Raw genomic sequence first — 19,782 nt, 5'->3', positions numbered from 1 at the left:
GGGAATGCAAGCTTCTGATTCACCCCAATCCCCCTAGTCCAGGACAAAAAGCTGTGGCCCAAGACATTTCCAGAGTGGAGCTAGCAGAGCACACGCAAGCAGGGCAGGCTAGGAAGCAGCCTGCTGACAGGCAAGCTTGCTGTGACATGAGCAACAGCTAGCTCTAATTCTGTGCTTCCTGGCCTTGGAATGCATCATCCCCATTTCTAGAACACCCATTTCAGGAAGGAAGGGCCCTGTAAGGTTGCACATGGAAGCAGGGGCCTCTACTCCAGACCAAGGCCACTTCCCCTGCAACACTGGCACTGGCCTGGGGCCTCTCTGGAAACAAATGCACCAGAAACACCTACACTTGATGCTGCATATCGTGAAGGATTAGGATTGGGGTTGGAGCTAAGGTTAGGGTCAGGGTTGTGGTTGGGGTTTGTGTTATGCTTCGGTTTGGGATGATGGTTAGGGACAGGTAGGCCAGGGCAGGCTCTCCCCACTGGGCAGGTCGCCACTCACCAATGCAGCTTTTTCCATCCGTGTGTATCTGGTACTGCGGATGACAGCTACACTCAGGGCCTTCAGCTGTGTCTTCACAGGAGTGCTGGCAGCCGCCATTTCCATGGTTACAGGTCACTGAGAGCAAAAGGAGTCACTATGTAGTGCTCTGACGAGTCCCACACCCATGGCTGTGTTCTCCACAGAAGAATTTAGCTTTTTACTCCATGAGTGTTTAAGCACCCAGTCTTGGCCAGGGACTGTACACAAGACTGTGCAAGTGGAGTCACAACCAATGGGACAATCAATGAACCCATTGGACCCAGGTGTGAGCAGGGTTGGCTAGATGGGAGTACCTCTCCCTCTGGCTCTCTTTTTTCTAACTCGGGCTTTTGAACAAAAGTATTTAAGAGGCTGACACCAGCTTCCCTTATGGGCAGCAGCTTAAGTTCTGGCTGCACCACTTTCCATCCAGCTTTATGCTCATGTACCTGGGCAAGAAATGGAGGACGACCCAAGCACTTGGATCCCTGCCACCCACGTGAGAGACCTGAAAGAAGCTCCTGGCTCCTGCCTTTGGATCAGCCCAGCTCTGGCTGTAGCAACCATGTAGAGTGTGAACCAGTGGATGGAACTCGATCCTTCTCTCTCTCTCTCTTTCTCTCTCTCTCTCTCTCCCATGCTTCTGTCTTTCAAATAAAAGATGGGATCCCTGAGACAGATGTTCATGGTGGAAGGGGAATTATATCTACACCATGGCTTTGCTCTATTGAGAGAAGTTTTCCAGCACTGCATTGGGACACACAGCAGGAATAAACAGACAATATTTAAGTTGTCCGTGCACTTACACATTGGGATTTCTCGCACCTGATTCCATCTACATGACTTTGAAGGAAAGATAATCAGAAAAAATGATGACTTTCTGGGTCCCATTAATGCTACCTTAACCAATAATTATGAAAACTTGGTACAAACGCATTGATCACAGGCCAAAAAAGAAAAAAAAAGCCAACTACAAAACTATCTACTCATCAAGCTGTAAACAGCAGTTACCTCTGGCAATAAATTGGGAGGGAGGAAAACCACACATTCTCTTTGTACACTTTGGAGTGTTTGAATTCTTTCACGGGCCTTTGTAATTTTTCTAATTGGGAAAAAAAACCCTAATTACATATTGGGGACATGAGAAAGTGGTCTGTGATGACAGCTGTGGAAAAGGAGGGTATGCCTGGGGTCAGCAACCACCCAGGAACAGGAGAGATGGCTAACAGCCGGGCTTGGGTGCAGGTCTTTCTTGTTAATAACATCTCTAGAACATTTTAAACTTTGAAAAGTCAGCAGACAGGTGCCCTGCCTCTAGCCCCTAAGAAACCTGTGATGTTTAGCTCCTGGCTCTCCACAACACATCTGGGTGGCGCGGGCCCTCCTTTCAATGGCTTGGGGGCTGGGGAAGGCACTGGAGGTGCTGCAGAGCAAGGGGAGGTGGTTTAGCCACTCATTTACCACTGTGCCCCTGGTACTGTGCCCTCCCCACAGTCTTCCACTCAGAACAGTCCTCCATGGCTGGGAGTCAGCTGAGACGCAGCTCATGGAGAGCCCAGCCTGGGAAAGAGCTTCATACTGGTCCTCAGCAGAAGGCAAGCATGGCAGAGTTCACTCAGCCAGGGAGGTAGGTGGGCTTGGGAAAGGACTAGAGGCATCTAAGAATGGGCAGTACCCCCCACAAAATGCCAAGATCCTAACCTCTGGAGAAGGGAGACAGCCAGGAGCCCCCGAAGGACACAGGCACCTGGTGGCATCAAAACCTGAGATTGGCTAGGTAAGGCCATGTGACTTTATTCAGAGGGAACACAAAGACCTGCTGCCTGACGCCCACCCCTTGCACTCACCCTCCTGCCTCCTGTATTTCATTCCTTTCAGGTTAGGTCCTTAGAAAACAGCATTTCCCCTCTTTACAGGAGATGTGACTTGTGCAGCAAGTCACTCAGCAGTGGCCCATCTCCTCCCACATCCTGCAGGAGTCTGCTGCTGAGTTCGGCCACAGTGTATCTAAAGCCAGACCATAGGAGGTATCTGCTGGATGTTCCTTGCAAGAGGGAGGGTTGTACTTACAGACGCAGTCTCTCTGGTTCTTGGCCAGCTCGAAACCAGGCCTGCACTCGCAGGCAACACTGCCCCGTGGGGCCTCCTTGCAGATGTGGCTACAGCCGTGATCCTTGTTCATGCAGCTCAGGCCTTCTGCAAGACAGCAGCATGCAGCAGGTGACCAGTCACCAACCAAAACCCCGACCCCCCAACCCTGACCCCTGGGGTCGTTGCTCGGGTTGGAGGACTGGCCCACAACACTGTCCGCCTGAACCCCTGGCAGCCCCAATTTGAAAAGAATGTCACTAAAATCAAGCTTGGTCAGCTAACAGAGATATGTTTTCTAAAATTACGCAAGAGCTCGAATAGCAACTTCCCTGAAGATGGAAGAGCCCTTGTAATAAGCTGGAACTCAGGGCTGGGTGCAGACCCCATGATCCAGAAGGAAGACTGATCCCTGCCACGTCTTCATGCACTGGATGAATGAGAAGACAAAGGGAGGGGCCAGCATATGGCCAAGTAGGTACAGCAACTGCATGAAACTCCGGCATCCAGATGAGCAATGGCTCATGCCCAGGCTGTTCCATTTCTGATCCAATTCCCTGCTTGTGGCTTGGGAAAAACCAGAGAAGATTAACAGGTGTTTGGGCACCTGCAATCCAGGTGGGAGACACAGATGAAGCTCCTGGCTTCAGCTTGACCAGCAGTGGCTCTTGAGAACCTCTGGGGGAGTGGACCAGACAGTAGAAGATGTGGTTCCTATCGACTCTATACTCGCAAGACACCTTCCAGTATGGAAAGCAGCACTGTTTTGAGCAAGAGAGTCCAGGCCATCTTGCAGGGTGCCTTGGAAGCCCTAACCAAGTGAGGTTGGAAGTCTCTCCAGCCCCTTCCCCCAGAGTCACCAATCTGTGCTTAACTGGAAGGGCTGTCCTGACACAAATAGATGTCATTCCGATTCCAATAGAGAGCACAGGGGGAAGCCATCCCCTGCTCTCCTGAGTCTCCTTCAGAGCTGCCTCGGTGTTATCTGCTAATTAGGAGCTGCTGGCATTTCAGCCCTTAGTTTGCTGAAGGTGGCTAGGATTCAGTCCCCCATGCCAAAGATGCTGTCTGTAACCTGGAAAGGACCTTGCCGGACTGGTGGGAGGCTCTCACCTTTTCCCCCACTGCACTTCGTGAGGATGTTAGTATTTGTTCCCCAGGACACAAGGGCAGCTTATGGAAGGCCTGATATGCACTGTGTTTGTCTTTGGCTCTGTAAAGCATTGGAGATGACCAGAGCAACAGCAAATATGACAGGGTCCAAGAGAGGGTGGCGGTCACTCCAAGCAAGAGCACTCCCCCAACAGGTCAGCTTCTCAAGCATTGTTTTCACTCTGCTTGCCAGTCTGTTGAAGCATCTGCAGGGGCTCAATTGCCTAATTTTCTACCTGTAAGCACCATCATCCCATATGGGTACAAGTTCCTGTCCCAGCTATTCCAGCTCCCAATCAGCTTCCTACTAATGGCTTGGCAGAGCAGGAGAGAATGGCCCAGGTTCTTGGGAAACCTGAAAGAAGTTCCTGGCTCCAGGCTTTGGATCAGCTCAGCTCTGGCCATTGTGGTCACTTGGGGCGTGAACTAGCAGATGGAAGTGCTTCCTCTCTGTAGCTCCTTGTCTCTGTAAATCTGCCTTTCTGATAAAAATAAATAAATCTTAAAGTGACCTTTACGCCTTGGAGCGATTCATTTCCACAAGGAACATTTCACCTCAAGATCCAAGGCCACTGGGACACAAAAACAAACTGCCCCCCTGCTATCCTATGATACAGTGCCAGACCTTAAGTTCCCAGGAGGCAATGAAGGCTTCGTAGGCTCTGGAAACACAGTTTCTTGGCTAATAAACACCACGTCTCTCCAGGAACCCTGATTGTACACAAGGCCCCGTGAGGGGAAGCAGGTGGATCTGCTCCACACTGGGAGGAGGCCCCGCCAAAGTCCCAGAGACTGACTTGGCAGTCACGTCCAAAGATGTGCATTTCCAGAAACACTGGAAAAACCCCATGCTGATGCTCCCTAGGCCCCAGGCTTCCGCTGAAGGTTCTTTCTGAAAACCAAAAATATAAAATAAAAGCACGCCTTGAGAGGAGGGGTGAGCAATATTGCCACCCTGGGAAACAGACCTATGCCCCAACCCAGGCACCATCCCACATATCCTCAAGGCAGATCAAATAAGAGGAGCACCCATGGAGGGGAACAAAGGCAGGCTGGACTGAGGTGCTGCCCTGTAGCCAACCCTCATTCCACAGGGGAAACACAAAGGCTCTGGATCAGGGCTGGGGGAGGGTCCTGGGACAAAACAGTCAGTGGCCTCGGCTCAGCCTCAGCACCAGCTGCCAGCACTCCTGAGCTGAAGAACACTTAGGCAAAATCATTGCAAATAGCAGCAGCAGTGCTAAGAAATATAAGGGCTTCCTGCTACTTCCTTTTGAGATTTTAAAAGTTTTTGCTGGGGCCTATTCTAATACCGTTCCTATGGCTCTCCGATGTACCTGGAGGATCCCGGCCTAGAGGAACACTGGGGACAGGCTGCCTTGAGTGAGGATGAAAGACCCACAGCAAGGAAGGTCATGCAAGCCACCATGATCTGCTGTGGGCCCCAGTGACCAGCGACCTGCCAAGCCAATCAGGTGGAAACATGACTGAACATCACAATTCAAGTTCTCGGGTTTGAGGTTTGAGTTCCAGCCAGATCTGCTCATTTCCAACACTTTTCAGGGGATCCAAGAGTGTTTGAGCTGCAGTGAATTCAGACAACACAGGCTGCAGAGCCGCCTGCTTCTGTTACAAGGAACCGGTGTCTTGCATCAGGCTGGGGGCTTGGGCCTGGGTGCTGGAGGTGAAGGAGTAGCACAGCATCCTCCAAGCTGCTCTGTGAGTCAGGGGATGGGAGACCCCTTCTAGGGGTGTCCAGGGGATGCCCTCCAGGGACCCTTCCCTTCCCAGCACCTGAAGGAAAGCACAGAAAGCAAAAGGGGAGACACCCTGAGACTTGAGTCATTCTGTCCAGGGGATCTTTTTTTTTTTTTTTAAGATTTCCTCGTCTTGCATGTGCCCGGGGTCCCATATAGGCACCGGTTCCTGTCCTGGCTGCCCTGCTTCCCATCCAGCACCCTGCTTGTGACCCAAGAAAGCAGCTGAGGACTGCCCAAAGCCTTGGTACCATGCACCCATGTGTGAGACCTGGAAGAGACTTCTGGCTCCTGGCTTCGGATTGGCTCAGTTCTGGCCATTGCAGCCACTTGGGGAGTTAATCAATGGAGAGAAGATCTTCCCCTCTGTCTCTGCTCTTCTCTGTATATATGACTTTCCAATAAAAATAAGTTAAAAAAATTTTTAAGATTTTTATTTCTTTTTATTTGAAACACAGATTTTATATATAGAGAAGCAGAAACAGAGAGAGAAAGTCTTATCCTTTGGTTCACTCCCCAAATGGTTGCAACAACCAAAGCTAAGCTGATTAGAAGCCAGGAATTTCTTCTGGGTCTCCCACATAGGTGTATGGGCCCAAGGACTTGAACCATCCTCCACTGTTTTTCCAGGCCATAAGTGGGGAGCTGGATGGGAAGTGGAGCAACGAGCCCACAAACCAATGCCCATATGGAATGTCAGTGCCACAGGGAGAAGGATTAGCCTGTTGTGTCACTGTGCCAGCCCCACCTAGGGGGATCTCAGGTGACCCCCAGGCCCATGGGGTTCACAGGACTTTGGTGCTTGCCTGAGTAAGAAACCCACAAGAACATGGGCAGCATGAGTGTATGCCTCTCGTGCCCCAATTCCTGAGGACACAGATTCCAGGAGGTGACAGCCATCTATGCTCCTGGCCCTGCTTCCTCCTACAGTTCTGCTTGGTACTCAGCCAGCCATTCATCCTAATGAGGCTTGAGGCACAAAGTATCATTCTTGTAAAATCATTTTTGAAGAGTGGGTGGGCCTTTGGCACCGAAGTCAAAGCATCATTTTGGACACCAGTATCCTGGCTTGAGCACCTGATTCGAGTCCCAGGTCCTCTGCTGCAATTTAGTTTACTGCCAATACATACCCTAGGAGGCAGAAGGTGATAATTCAAGTACTCGGACTCCTGTGAGACATGCAGGAAGTCTCGAATTGAATTCAGGCTCCTAGCTTTAGCATGGCCCAGCCCTGGCTGCTATGGGTATCTGGAAAGTGATTGATCAGGGAGAAGGTATCTGTCTGTCTCTGTTTCTGTCTCTCCTTCAAATACATTGAAAATAAATAAATACTTTAAAAATAATTGCATAGGGCCAGCATGTGAGGAAGCAGATTAAACTGCCATTTGTGATGCTAGCTTTCCATGTTGTTTAAGTCCTAGCTGCTCCACTTCTGATCCAGCTCCTTGTTAATGTACCCTGGAAAGCAGAAGATGATTCCAGTGCTTAGTCCCCTATACTCACGTGGGAGATCAGAAGAAGCTCCTGGCTCCCGGCTTTGGCCGGCCCATCCCTGATCATTATGGTCACTTGGGGAGTGAATCAGCAAATGGGAAGGGTGTGTGTGTGTGTGTGTGTGTCTTTTTCTAATGGCATTCTAGCCTTCCAAATAAATAAATATATACTAAAAAAATTATTTGGAGTTGTTGCAGTAGGATAGCAAGCTAATCCTCTGCCTGCAAGTGCCAGCATTCCATATGAATGCTGGTTTGTGTCCTGGCTGCTCCACTTCCCATTCAGCTCCCTGCTTGTGGCTTGGGAAAGCAGCAAAGGATGGCACAAAGCTTTGGGACCCTGCACCACACAGGAGTCCCAGAAGAAGCTCCTGACTCCTGACTTTGACTGGCTCAGCTCTGGTCACTGCAGCCATCTGGGACATGAGCCAGTGGATAAAGGATCTTTCTTTCTGTCTCTCCTTCTCTGTAAATCTGCCTTTCCAATAAAACTAAAATAAATCATTTTTTAAAAGGAACTAAACAGCCATGTATATTTGATGCTTCTCCATCCCAAGCATCCATTCAAACAGAGGAATTTTAGAAGGGGTAAACTCATTTGCAAGATGAAGAGAAGACCACATAAGGGTCTCTTGCAAACTTAGGGAGCAACAGCAATTGGTGACCCCAGTGGAAGGAACCACAGCGAGGAAGGCCCCTGAGCCAGGAGGGAGTCCTGGGGGCCAGAGCCCCAGGGACGTGGCTGTAAAAATGCAAGGTGCAGGGAAAGGCCAGAGCCAGCTGGGGACTTAGAAATAGGACTGTGCATGGAAAAGCACCTATGCAAGGAGTAGGTGCCGCTGCTACTGCAATTCCAGCAGCTTCAGGAAACCTGGGCAGGTCACAGTCCTGTCTGTCCTGAGACGCAGTTCACGTGTGGAACATACTCTAGGAGGAGGTTGGAGCTGGGGGCTGAGAGAGCTGGGCAGGGCCTGTGGGCTCCCTCACCCAGCCCTTCCTGCTGTTTTTGCTGTGAGAGGAGGTGGTACTGGAGGAGCCGGTTGTAGCACCCCAGCCGCAGGATCTGGCCTTGCCCTCTGGCTGCCCAACTGCCCTGTGTGAAGTCGCAGCATGCAGGCCCGTGGGGAGCAGGTCTCTGCCCCATCCCCTCCCCCGCCCAGGGCAGCAGGGAGCACCTTCCGAGCGGTGGATGCACGTGTGCTGGTTGTCGCTCAGGAAGAACCCCTCCTTGCAGAGGCACTCGTAGCTGCCCAGGACATTGACACAGGTGTGCTGGCAGCCGCCATTGTTCTCCAGGCACTCGTCCACATCTGCGGGAGAAAGGCATCAGACGCTGCTCATTACTGATTCTGGACCTCCAGCAGTTCCACACCACCCAGCGGCAATGGCAGAGGTCCCCCCAGCCCCCTTCTGGCTCCATAGAAGCATTCAGAATCACGCCAGGCCACACCCGCTGGGCCTGTGGCAGGGACACCTGGTCTGCGGTGTTACTGGGGCACTTTTTCCTTTTCTTAGCATGTGCTGAAGGAGACAGCAAAACAGTGAGCAAGAGAAAACTCTCTCCTCTAGGTGCCTATCCTTCCATGGGGCAAAACAGACCAAGACACGAAGGGTTCTGGGAGAAGGCAGAATAAGGACAGAGGGTGACTTCTAGCTGGGAGGGTTTTCTAGAAAGGCGCATGAGCTGTTAGGAATTTCTACAGGGATAAATTATGAGAGGGGACTTGGCTGCAGGAGGCCCCTGATGGCTAAGGGTGTTCAGCCAGCTGTGGGCCACTCACCTGATCTGAGCAAAAGTATGAGTAGGGAACTTCCGGGAGATGCAGTAGGGAAGACAAACCAGGGTCACATGGAAAGGACCCCTACCACCCACCCAGGCCAGGCAAAGGCTGCTGAGTTTGGCCTGGACAGCAGAGGTGCACTCTGGACAATGCCCAGGCAGAAAGGAATCAAAGGCAAGAGCATGGCCAGGAAGTCCAGAGGAGGAGGCATCAGAGGTGGGGAGGTCCTCCAGGTCCACCCTGAGCTGCTTTAGCCACACCCACAGGGCAGCCTTGGGGGACCCCCTCCCCTCAAAATCTGACACCTGTGCATAGCTGTATTAACACACATGTCACTGAATTTTGTTCTCAAAGCCCCCCCATGTTGATCCATCACCTCTAGACTACACACCGCATGAGGACAGGGGTAACAGCAGGTGCTGGGCCACTGGTCAGTAACTGCACCAACAGGCTGGCATGCACAGCCTTGATAGGGCTAAAGACAGGGAAGCTTCCAGATGGCTCTCAGACACAACCAAGGCTCCTGGGAAAGGCTGATATCAAAGCCAGGTACGTTCCCCAGCCTAATTTCTCCCATGCATACTGCTGGCTCCTGGGCATATTCCTAACAAGAAAATCCCCATTTCCATATCTGTTATCTGGTTTCAACTTTCAGATCTTGCAGTCATCTGTCCTCCCACACTACCAAGCAGATGCCTAACTAAACTGATGGGACCCGAGCCATTCCCCTGCAAGCCTAACAAACCGGCAGCCTTCATCTGTGCCAAAGCATGAGGGAGGCACATTCCAGAGGGCAAGCCACGCCAGGGCGCACCTGGCCTGGGTGCTCCCCGAGACAAGAGGCAAGGCTGGCAGGAGATGACTGGTGGAACCCTGGAAAGGCTGTGAGCAGAGGGCTGGGCCATGCCCTCTGTGTGGAGTACTAGAGCTGTGTGTATGTGTGTACCACTGTGCATGTGCCCAGGCCAAGATTATAAAGCAACAGCCATGACCCTGACTACAGGAGAGATGCCTGTCACCTGGATCACTTCCAGGCTCATGGGTTAGGTTAATGCAAAGGGAGGTTGGATAAGCCACACTGGTGCTTGTAACACATGAAGCCCTATAACTGGGGCAGCTCCAGACCCTCCACAAATAGAAACTGAACACAGGACAGGTGAGATTGTGGTTTTCAAGATCCTAGAACAAGAGCCAGGTTTAACATCAGAGCTAAGAAGTGCTTGTTAGCTATCTACTGGGGGTTAAGGTGTAGGAGAGAGAGAGAATCTGCTGTAGGCATTGGAGGCTACCTACTAGGGGTTAAGGTGTGTGTGTGTGTTTGGGGGTGTGTGTGTGTTCCTGTAGGGGTTGGGGGCTTCCCAGAGAAGAAGCAAACTGCCTGCTGCCCCAGAAGTAGGCCTTCAGAGTGCTTCCAGGTTTGCAGTCTAAATGGATTGATTCTTTCACACCTTCTTTTACAGAACCCCTGACCCCTGCACACACATGCATAGTGGATGCTCCAAGCCACCATGCAGGGCAGATGCCAGCTACCAAGTCTGCAGGGACAGCCCAGGAAGCTACAAGGACTGAAACACTTCTGGTGTCAGTGGAGACAGGGCAAGAGGTGGGTTCCCCAATTTCCACTGAGGCTGGACCTAGACACCATCCTACCCTGTCCCAGCCCAGCCCAGGTCCCAGCCCCTTTGATGCTTCTGCCCCTTGCTCTTGGGAAGCTCTCTCAGTCCCTCCTCAGGGCTGCGGATTAGAGCCCCCACAGTCATGAGTGGTCCTGCCAATAGCCAGGAGTTGTTAAAATGCCACTGCTGACCAATCCAAGGGTAAATTCTCCCCATCTTGGAGATGGGAAACAAGACAAACAAAAGGTCACACTGCTTCGTGAATCTTGCTTGCAGGACTTGTCTTTTGACACTGACTGCTGGGAACACCTGCGAGGTGTCATGGTTCCCTGGCCTCTGATCAGATCACACCAACAGTTGCACAGAGTGCAGGCAGGGAGCAAAGACCAAGTCCAATAGAGGGGTGGTGGGGGACCCCTGGTGACACTGACAGGGATCAAGGCTACTGGAGAGCCAAGTCCCAAATGAAAATCTTTCCCTTACACATGGCAGAGCCCCTTCCCCCAAAACATAGGGCCTGCCGGTGCATACTTCAGAGCCTTGCAGGCCTTTCTCGGAGCATTTGGTCAAAAGGTCATTCCAGTTGTCCTTTGGTTGGCTTGGGAGACAGAGGCAGGCTCGGAAGGTTGAGCGGCCCCACAAACAGGCCTAGAGGCTGCCTCACAGGAAGGTCACCAGCATCCAAGGGACCTGACACCACGAATCTCCCGTGATGGCCTCCACCATAACCTGCCAGCTACATGGGCTGCAGCCTCTGCAGCCACCAAGCTCAGCACCTGCCAGGAGCTCGCTCCTGCTGCGTGTGCCCTCTCACTAGTCCCAGGAACCAAGGCCCCCACACCCTGTGGTCTCTCTCTGAAGACTGGATCGCCCACAGATGCTTCTGCTTTGTGCAAAATGCAAATTTTCCATCGGATTTGCTTTCTCTCAAGATTAAAAAAAAAAAAACAAAAATGAAAACAAACAAAAACAAATCCCACTGGGTGGGAGCCTCCCTGGCCATGGCCCAGGCACACATTGGGAGTCTTCAGGGAAAGAAGTGCGGCCTCATAGCTGCAAGTAATACACTCACAGCCTTAAAGCAGTGTTTACAAGCCGGGACCTTCTCCACACAAGAGCAAAGATCTTGCAAGGGACAAGCCTGTGCTAATAAATCATCAGTCACAACTGGGCCCAGCCAGCTCCTTGGACTAAGAAATTCACATTCTGAAAGATCATATAGAAACTAGACAGTATACGTTTGCTTTTTTTTTTTTTTTTTTTTGTCAAGGTGTCTGGTTTCTAAGGGTGCAGACACTCATGTCCTCATGTCTCTGGTCTCCTTTCGTCTTCATAAGTATGTTTTCACCCAAGACAAGAAAGGGCTGAAGGTGCTGGAGCATGGGTAGAAGAGAAATGCCAATTGCTCAGCTATCCTTACCAAGACAGTTATGACCATCGTGAGCCAACATGAAACCATCAAAACAGATGCAACGGTAATTGCCTGGAATATTCAGACAGTCATGGACGCAGCCTCCATTGAGTTCATTTTCACATTCATCAATGTCTAGGGAACAAAACAGCCAGGTGTTATTTCTTTGAGGTGGAGACAGAAGCAGTCACCTTGTCTGCCATCCACTTCCAGCATCTGCCCTGAAGATATCCCCCACACCAGGAAAACCAAGACAATGAGGATATTCACAGTAGCACTACATATGATGAGATGATCCTAAAGGCAAATTAGAGGTGCATATACCAGAAATGAATGCATGACAGCACGTTTGCTTGATGGAGTACCACGCAGCTATAAAAAAAAAAGGAAGATCTTAAACAGACTTGGAGAGATCTCTAAGACATTCTACTACATGGAAAAATTAAAATTAAAAAATTAAAATACAATGCTGCCTTCATGTAAAAAATAAGGTGGGTTTTCAGGGGTTTTTTGGTCAAAACTTGATAAAACAATTCCTAAAATTTATAGGGAAACACAAAAGACTCAGAACAGTCAATGCGAATTTGAAAAAGAAAAACAAATTTGGAAGTACTTACTAGAAAGCTATAGTTGTCGAAACAGTGTGGCATGGCATAAGACAGGCATACAGACCAACAAAACCAAACCGAGAATGGGAAAATTAATCCTTTTTTAAAAAAAAAATCTATGGAGCCCAGTGGCGTGGCCTAGCAGCTAAAGTCCTCGCCTTGAAAGCCCCGGGATCCCATATGGGCGCCCGTTCTAATCCCGGCAGCTCCACTTCCCATCCAGCTCCCTGCTTGTGGCCTGGGAAAGCAGTTGAGGACGGCCCAATGCATTGGGACCCTGCACCCGCGTGGGAGACCCGGAAGAGGTTCCAGGTTCCCAGCTTCGGATCGGCGCGGCACTGGCCTGTTGCAGCTCACTTGGGGAGTGAATCATCAGACGGAAGATCTTCCTCTCTGTCTCTCCTCCTCTGTGTATATCTGGCTGTAATAAAATGAATAAATCTTAAAAAAAAATCTATGTTTGTTTATTTATTTATTTTTGCCAAGTCAGATTTACAGAGAGAAGGAAAAAAGAGAGAAAGATCTACCATCTGTTCATTCACCTCCCAAGTGGCCAAAACATCCAGAGCTGAGCTCAGCTGAAGACAGGAGCCAGGAGCCTCCTCTGGGTCTCCCACCTGGAATCAGGGTCCCAATGCCTTGGGCCATCCTTTAATGCTCTCCCAGGCCGTAAGCCTTAACCTTTTATTTTATTTTATTTTATTTTATTTTATTTTATTTTATTTTTATTGTATTGTATTATATTGTATTATATTATTATGTTATGATACAGTTCCATAGGCCCTGGAATTTCCTTTACCCCATTCCCAAATTCTCCCCCCCCCCGAATTCCTCTATATTATTACTATAGTATAATTATTTATAGACAGTCATCTCTCCATCATTGTGGGCATGGATAATGGCACAGAATCAAGCATCCTATTGTCAAGATACAGTTAACAGTTTCATAGGGAGTCCACCTTCGGTCTGAAAGTAGAGATGCATACTGCATACATCCTCACATCTGGATATGATATTCTCCACTACACAGTTACTATATATCCCATTAAATGAAAGGTACAACATCAACAACAGGAATAAAACTAGAAATATACAATGCCATGAAGTTACATAACATGCTACTGAATATGATAGTCTCCACTATAGTTACTGTACATCCCCTTAAACAAAAAGCCACAAAACAAATCAAAACAAGAAAAAAAGGAATTAAAAATGACATGAAAGTTAAGTAACATGCTACTGAATTACTAATGTGTTGCTGAACAAACAAAAGAGAAAATCAAGAACCTTCTTGAAGAAAATGATGCTACTGTATGATCTATGAATCAGTGAAGAATTTAATGAGAAAGCGTTACAAAATGAAAATTTTAAAAAGTCAAAATCCATGAGATATATTTTCCACTGATCTTTATTGGTGAGATGTGTCTCCTATAGGCAACAAAGAGATATTTTGGTTTTTTTGGTTGTTTTTTTAATGCAGTCTACTTATCTATGACGTTTGATTGATGAGTTTAAGCCATTTACATTCAGGGTTAATATGAATGAGTGTGATTTTGTCCTGTCATTTTAACAATGGGTTGTTCATTGATCTAGTCTTCTGTTGTCATTTTACTGGTATGTTTTTCACATTTGCCTTTGGTTTTGGTGGGTGCTATTCCTCTTCTCTGTCAAGAGAACATCTTTAGCTATCCTTTGTATGGCAGGTTTGGAAGAGGCATATTCTTTTAACTTTTCTTTCCCGTGGAAGAATTTTATTTCATTTTCAAAGACAAAGGAAAGCTTTGCTGGATATGTTATTCTGGTCAGACAATTTTTTGCTTTTAGAATCTGGAACATGTTGCTCTATTCTCTTCTGACCTGTAGAGTTTCCTGTGAGAGCTCTCCTGTGAGTTTAATTGGCATTCCTTTATATGACAGTTGATTTTTTTTCACATGCACTTTGAAGGATCTTTTCCTTATGTTCGATTTAAAAGAGCTTGATTATCATGCGTCATGGTGAAAATCACTTTTGGTCAACCCTGTTGGGAGTTCTGTGCCCCTCCTAGAGGTTGTTTTCCAATTCTTTCTTCAGATTAGGGAAAATTTCCTTTAATATTACATTAAATACACTTTTCAACCTAACTTCTCTTTCTACGCCTTCTGGGACTCCTTTAATTCTTATATTTGGCCTTTTAATCGTGTCTTTCAGTTCTTGAATACCTTTTTCAGCTTGACCCAGCTCTACTTCCAGCTTTTTGTTTGTTTCCCGAAGGTGACAGGAAATATCTTCCAATTCTGAAATTCTTTCTTCTGCCTCCTTCATTCTATTTTGGAGACTATCCACTGTACTTTTAATTTTCTACACTGTATTCTTCATTTTGATATATCAGCTTTCACTGGATTCATATCCAGTGTGACATATTCCTTAAATTCTTTGAATGCCTGCTTTATGTGCTTCTCGTTGTTGATAAGAAACGTTATAACAAGTGTTTTGAATTCTGTATCCCCCATTTTCTCGATGTATTCCTCAGTTAACTTTGATATTGGCAAAGGCTTTTACTCTTTTGCAGGGGAGTGTTCAGTAATATTCATTGTGCCTTTGTCTCTTCTTTTGCTCTTGGTCATTGTACTTTGGTTAGCAAATTATTCTCCTTGCGGCAGGTTTGTTAGCTGCATCACCCACAGATCTACAATCGATTTTACTTTTTATGGTTGGTACACAGCTCTTTGTTTGTAGTCACTTGTGCCACTCCCTCCAGCGAGTTCTGGGTATGGCTTCTTATGTTAGATTTCCACCATTGTCTCTGTAGCCCTAGCTCCTGGCTCAGCACTCTCTACCTCCTGTGATACCATACTGAGGCTGCACCGTGGTCTGTACAACCTTTCTCCCACTTCCAGTTTGAACAGTTCCCAGGATTAGGGAAACTCAGGGAGTCCTATATAGCTGGGTTGTTGCTTGAATCTGTTGGCTGTTTGGTCTGAGGACCATACGAACCTCTTTTGACCTGTACAATGCTAAGTCAGTATTATTTTCCCTGATCTCAGTGAGTTTGTTCCCAGCTCAGCACATGCACAGCTCACTGTTGTTCCTGCAGTCTTAACGTCTATGCCACACTGTACAAAATGGCATCTTACGTGCCACTACTAGAGTTCTTGATCTGCTGGTCATCAGGTCTGAGGGATACCAGGACCTATCTTGGGTAGAACCTGTAGGTTGCCACATTGTTGCAGTTCACTGAGCCAGAAGTGAGTTCACTCCCAGCTCAGTGCATGTGCAGTCCTGTCCCCATAGCCTTTGTCGCTAGACAAATTGACACCCAATTTGGCTCTAGGGGGCTGACTGGGCTGTGAAATCCTGTTCCTGCACTGCCCATCTGGGATCTGCCACTCTGTTTCTGCTCCTGGTGAACTCAAACAGACCAGCAAGACAGGCAACTCTTTGTCTGGGTTCACCTCCTGAGCTCCCAGTGAAAGTCCCTTCCCACCTTATTGCTGGTGTAGTTCCGGCTGCTGGTGGAGTTCAGATCACCGTTTGCTGAATGCTGCTGGGTATCAGTCACTACAGCACCACACAGTTATATCTGCTACTTTCCCGTGTCTGTCAGTCTCCAGGTGCCCCTCTGCAGTCATTCTGTCCTCTCCTATTTCCTGGAACGCATCATCTCTGCTTCATACTAGCTAATGTTTCTCCATCTGTTTAAATGTGTCCTTACCCTATTCTGCCATCTTGATTTCTCCTTAACCCTTTTTTGAAAAAAGATTTATTTATTTATTTTTATTGGAGAAAGAGTGAGGGAATCACATAGAGGGAGAGACATCTTTTACCCATTAGTTCAATCCCCAGCTGGCTGCAGTCTCAGGGTTAGGCCTGGCCAAAGCCAGGAGCTTCATTTAGGTTAAGGAAGAGTAAATGGACCCAGGACCTCATCATCTTCCACTACTTTCCCAGGCATGTTAGCAAGGAGTTAGATCAGAAATAGATTAGCTGGGTCTTGAACCGGTACCCATGTGGAATGCCAGGCATCACAGGTGGAAATGTAACCTTTTAGCCATAATGTTGTCCCCTAAATTAATCCTTAAATTATTTATGGTCATTTGATTTCATGCAAGAGTGCTGAAGCAATTTACTGGGAAAATGACAGTTTTTCCAACAAATGTTACTGAGATAACTGGATATCCATGTGTCAAAAGATGATGCAGACCATCAACTTAAACCCTACACACAAAAATCAACCCAAAATGGGCCCAGAGACTTAATTGTCAGAATCAGAACCAAAAAGCTTCTAAGAGAAGATCCATGAGAACAATCATTGAGACCTTAGTCTTGGACATTTATTTGTTTCAACCATGAACACATAATCCATAAGTTTAAAAATTAGCAAGTTGAATTCTCTCAAAATTAAAAGCTTTTGCATTTCAAAAGAAATTATTTTGAAAAATGTGGAAAAACAAGCCATGGGTTTGTGGAAAATATTTGCAAATCATTCATTTTAAGGCTTTACAAAGAACTCTTGCAACCCAATAATGAGAAGACAGCCAATCCACTTTTCAAATGGGCAAAAGATCTAACAGGGAATTTCACCCAAGATGTAATACAAACAGTTAACAAGCTCATGAAAATCACCCCCTATGTGATTAGAGCAATGCAAAATAAAGCCATGAGACAACAGCTCTCAATTACCAAAGGTCACAACAAAAAAGAATAAGCAATGCCAACAAGGCTGTAGTGCAACAGGAGCCATCAAACACTGCTGATGGGAACAGGGACACAGCCACTTCAGAAAACAGCGTGGCAATCACTTCTCTGTTTTAAAGGGTACTGCGTTACTGAAGCATTCTTAGCTATGCAGCAACCATGACCACCTCTCATCTTCGTACGTAGTTTCATCTTGCAAATCTGTAATTCTATAACTCATTAAACAATAACTCCTCATCTCCCAACCTCAAGCCCCAGCAACCACCCATCTACTTTCGGCCTCTATGATTTTTTTAAAAGCGGATATGAGGAATCATATACTCTTTGACATTTTGTGACTGGTTTATTTCTCCTAACATAATATTCAGAAAGCTCATCCATATGGTACCATGTGACAGGACTTCCTTCTCTGGAAGGCTGAGCATATCCCACTGTTAGCAGATATGGCAATTTGCTTAGCCATTCATCGTTAAAGGGATACTTGCATTGTTTCACCTTTCCAGTTACTGTAAATAATGCTGTGACTGCCAGAAAACCAATGTTTCTTTAACACCCTTCCTTCAAGTTTTTTGAGTAAACACCCAGAAGAAAAATTCTGGATCAAAGGATAACTTGATTTTTAATTTTTTGAGGGACAATAGTGCACAAAGCTCTCATTCTCCTCTCCTTGCTGACACTGTTTTTCCATGTTTCTGCAGAGTAGCCATCCCAAAGGGTGAGCAAGACTTCTCTGTAGTTGCGACTTGTATCTCCCTACTTACTAGTGATGCTGAGCATCTTTTCATGGGCCTATTGGCCAACTGTGTATCTTTTGGGGGGAAATGTCTACCCAAGTTCTTTGCTGATATTTGGACTGAGTTACATTTTAAGGTTGAGTTTAGGAGTTCCCCATATTTGCAGGTATTGATCCTTTACTATACATATCATTTGTAAACACATTCATTCTGTGGGTGACCTCTATATTTCATTTGGTATCATACTTTGATGCACATTTTTTTTTTTAATTTTCAAGAAATCCATCTTTTGTTGCCTGGGTCTTTGGTGTTGTATCCAAGAAATCTCAGTTTGGCAGGTTTTTCTTTTTCCTTTTAAAGATTTATGTATTTTTACTTGAAAGGCAGATTTTATCAGAGTGGGATTGGTAACATGGAAAGAGAGACAGCCCCAAAGCTGCAATAGCTGGAGCTGGGCCAGTCTAAAGCCAGGGGCCTGGAGCTTCTCCCAGGTCTCCCACATGTATGTAGGGACCAAGGACTTGAGCCATCCTTTGCTGCTTCCAAGGCAGATTAGCAGGTAGCTGAATTGGAAGTGGAGCAGCCGAGACTTGAACCAGTACCCATATGGGATACCAGCACCACAGACAGAGGCTTAACCTACTACACACCAGTGTAGGCCACAGTGTTAGTTTCTTAGAAGTTAAACATAGAGACCAGCATTGTGTCACAGAGAATTGAGCTGCCGCTTGTAACACTAACATCCTAGATGCAGCACCAGTTCAAGTCCCTCCACCCCCCCTTCACTCCTCTTCCAATCCAGACCCCAATGATGCACCTGAGAAACATGAAGAGTGGCTCAAGTACCTGAGTTCCTGCCATCCAACGTAGGAGATGCTGGTGGAGTTCCTGGCTGTGGGCTCCAGCCTGGCCCAACATGACTGTTGAAGCTATTTGGAGAATGAATCAGCAGATGAAACAGCTATTATCTACTTCTTCTCCAACATTTTGGCAGGACAAACTTTGTGGAGGCGAGCATTTGTGGTCACTTTGGGATTTAAATGGGTCTATACTGGGAAGCCAGCAATGAATGTAACGCAAATGATGCCAAAAGTCAATAAGCCAGGAAGCATCTCTCAGTCCTGATGATCTTCCTTCCTTCTCAGGAGAAAATGCCCATTGTTGTTGTTTTTATTTTCTATTTTTTGTGATTTTTTATTTTTATTGGAAAGGCAGATATACAGAAAGAAGGATCTTCTGCCTGCTGATTCACTCCCAAGTGGCTGCAACAGCCAGAGCTGAGCCGATCTGAAACCAGAAGTCAGGAGCTTCTTCCAGGTCTCCATGTGGGTGAAGGGTCCCAAGGCTTTGGGCCATCCTCTATTGCTTTTCCAGGGAGCTGGAAGGGAAGTGGAGCAACCAGGATATGAACCAGTGTCCATATAGGATCCTGGCATGTGTAAGGCAAGGATTTAACCATTAAGCCATCGTGCTAGACCCAAAAAATGCCCACTCTAGAGAGCGGGCACCAAGAAATCCAAACTAAACAGGGATATCTTTCCTCACTAGGTTTATAAAAATTACAAATACTCAAAAAGAGCAAATCCTCTTGGAGTCTCGGTTTGAAGCATTAGGGCAGGGATCTGCATTTGCCACAGTAGCTAAGAAGCTGCTTGTCTGCTCACATCCCACATCAGAGGACCGGTGTAGGAGGCTGCTCTGTCCCAGCACCAGTCTTCCACTGCTAAACACCCATGAAGGCAACAGCAGATGACTCCAGCGGTTGAGTCCCTTCCACCCATACTGGGGACCCAGATTGAGTTCTGGCTTCTGTCGTTGGCCCGATGCAGCCCCTGCTATTGTAGGTGCCTGAGAAGTGAATCCTCTCTCTCTCTCCCTCTACCTCCTTGCCTCATCTGCCTTTCAAATAAATGAATACTCCAATAGGAGCCAGATATTT

The 19,782-nt window shown here is 47.4% G+C and overlaps 1 protein-coding gene across 2 annotated transcripts in view; it reads right to left on the bottom strand.

The window, feature by feature from the left end:
- Window positions 1-19,782, bottom strand: part of SCUBE2 (signal peptide, CUB domain and EGF like domain containing 2) — a 65,940-nt gene that overhangs the window by 41,020 nt on the left and 5,138 nt on the right. For both annotated transcript variants that reach the window (XM_036493651.2, XM_058662485.1), the window contains exons 3-6: window positions 11,836-11,961; window positions 8,194-8,328; window positions 2,599-2,724; window positions 508-624 (exon numbers count right to left, since the gene is read on the bottom strand). In XM_036493651.2, the coding sequence (XP_036349544.2) occupies window positions 508-624; window positions 2,599-2,724; window positions 8,194-8,328; window positions 11,836-11,961 (504 nt within the window). The remainder of the gene's footprint in view (window positions 1-507; window positions 625-2,598; window positions 2,725-8,193; window positions 8,329-11,835; window positions 11,962-19,782) is intronic.

The sequence above is a fragment of the Ochotona princeps genome, chromosome 4 (assembly GCF_030435755.1).
Source record: "Ochotona princeps isolate mOchPri1 chromosome 4, mOchPri1.hap1, whole genome shotgun sequence".
Lineage (NCBI taxonomy): Eukaryota > Metazoa > Chordata > Mammalia > Lagomorpha > Ochotonidae > Ochotona > Ochotona princeps.
This window is presented reverse-complemented; position numbering and strand designations above follow the sequence as displayed.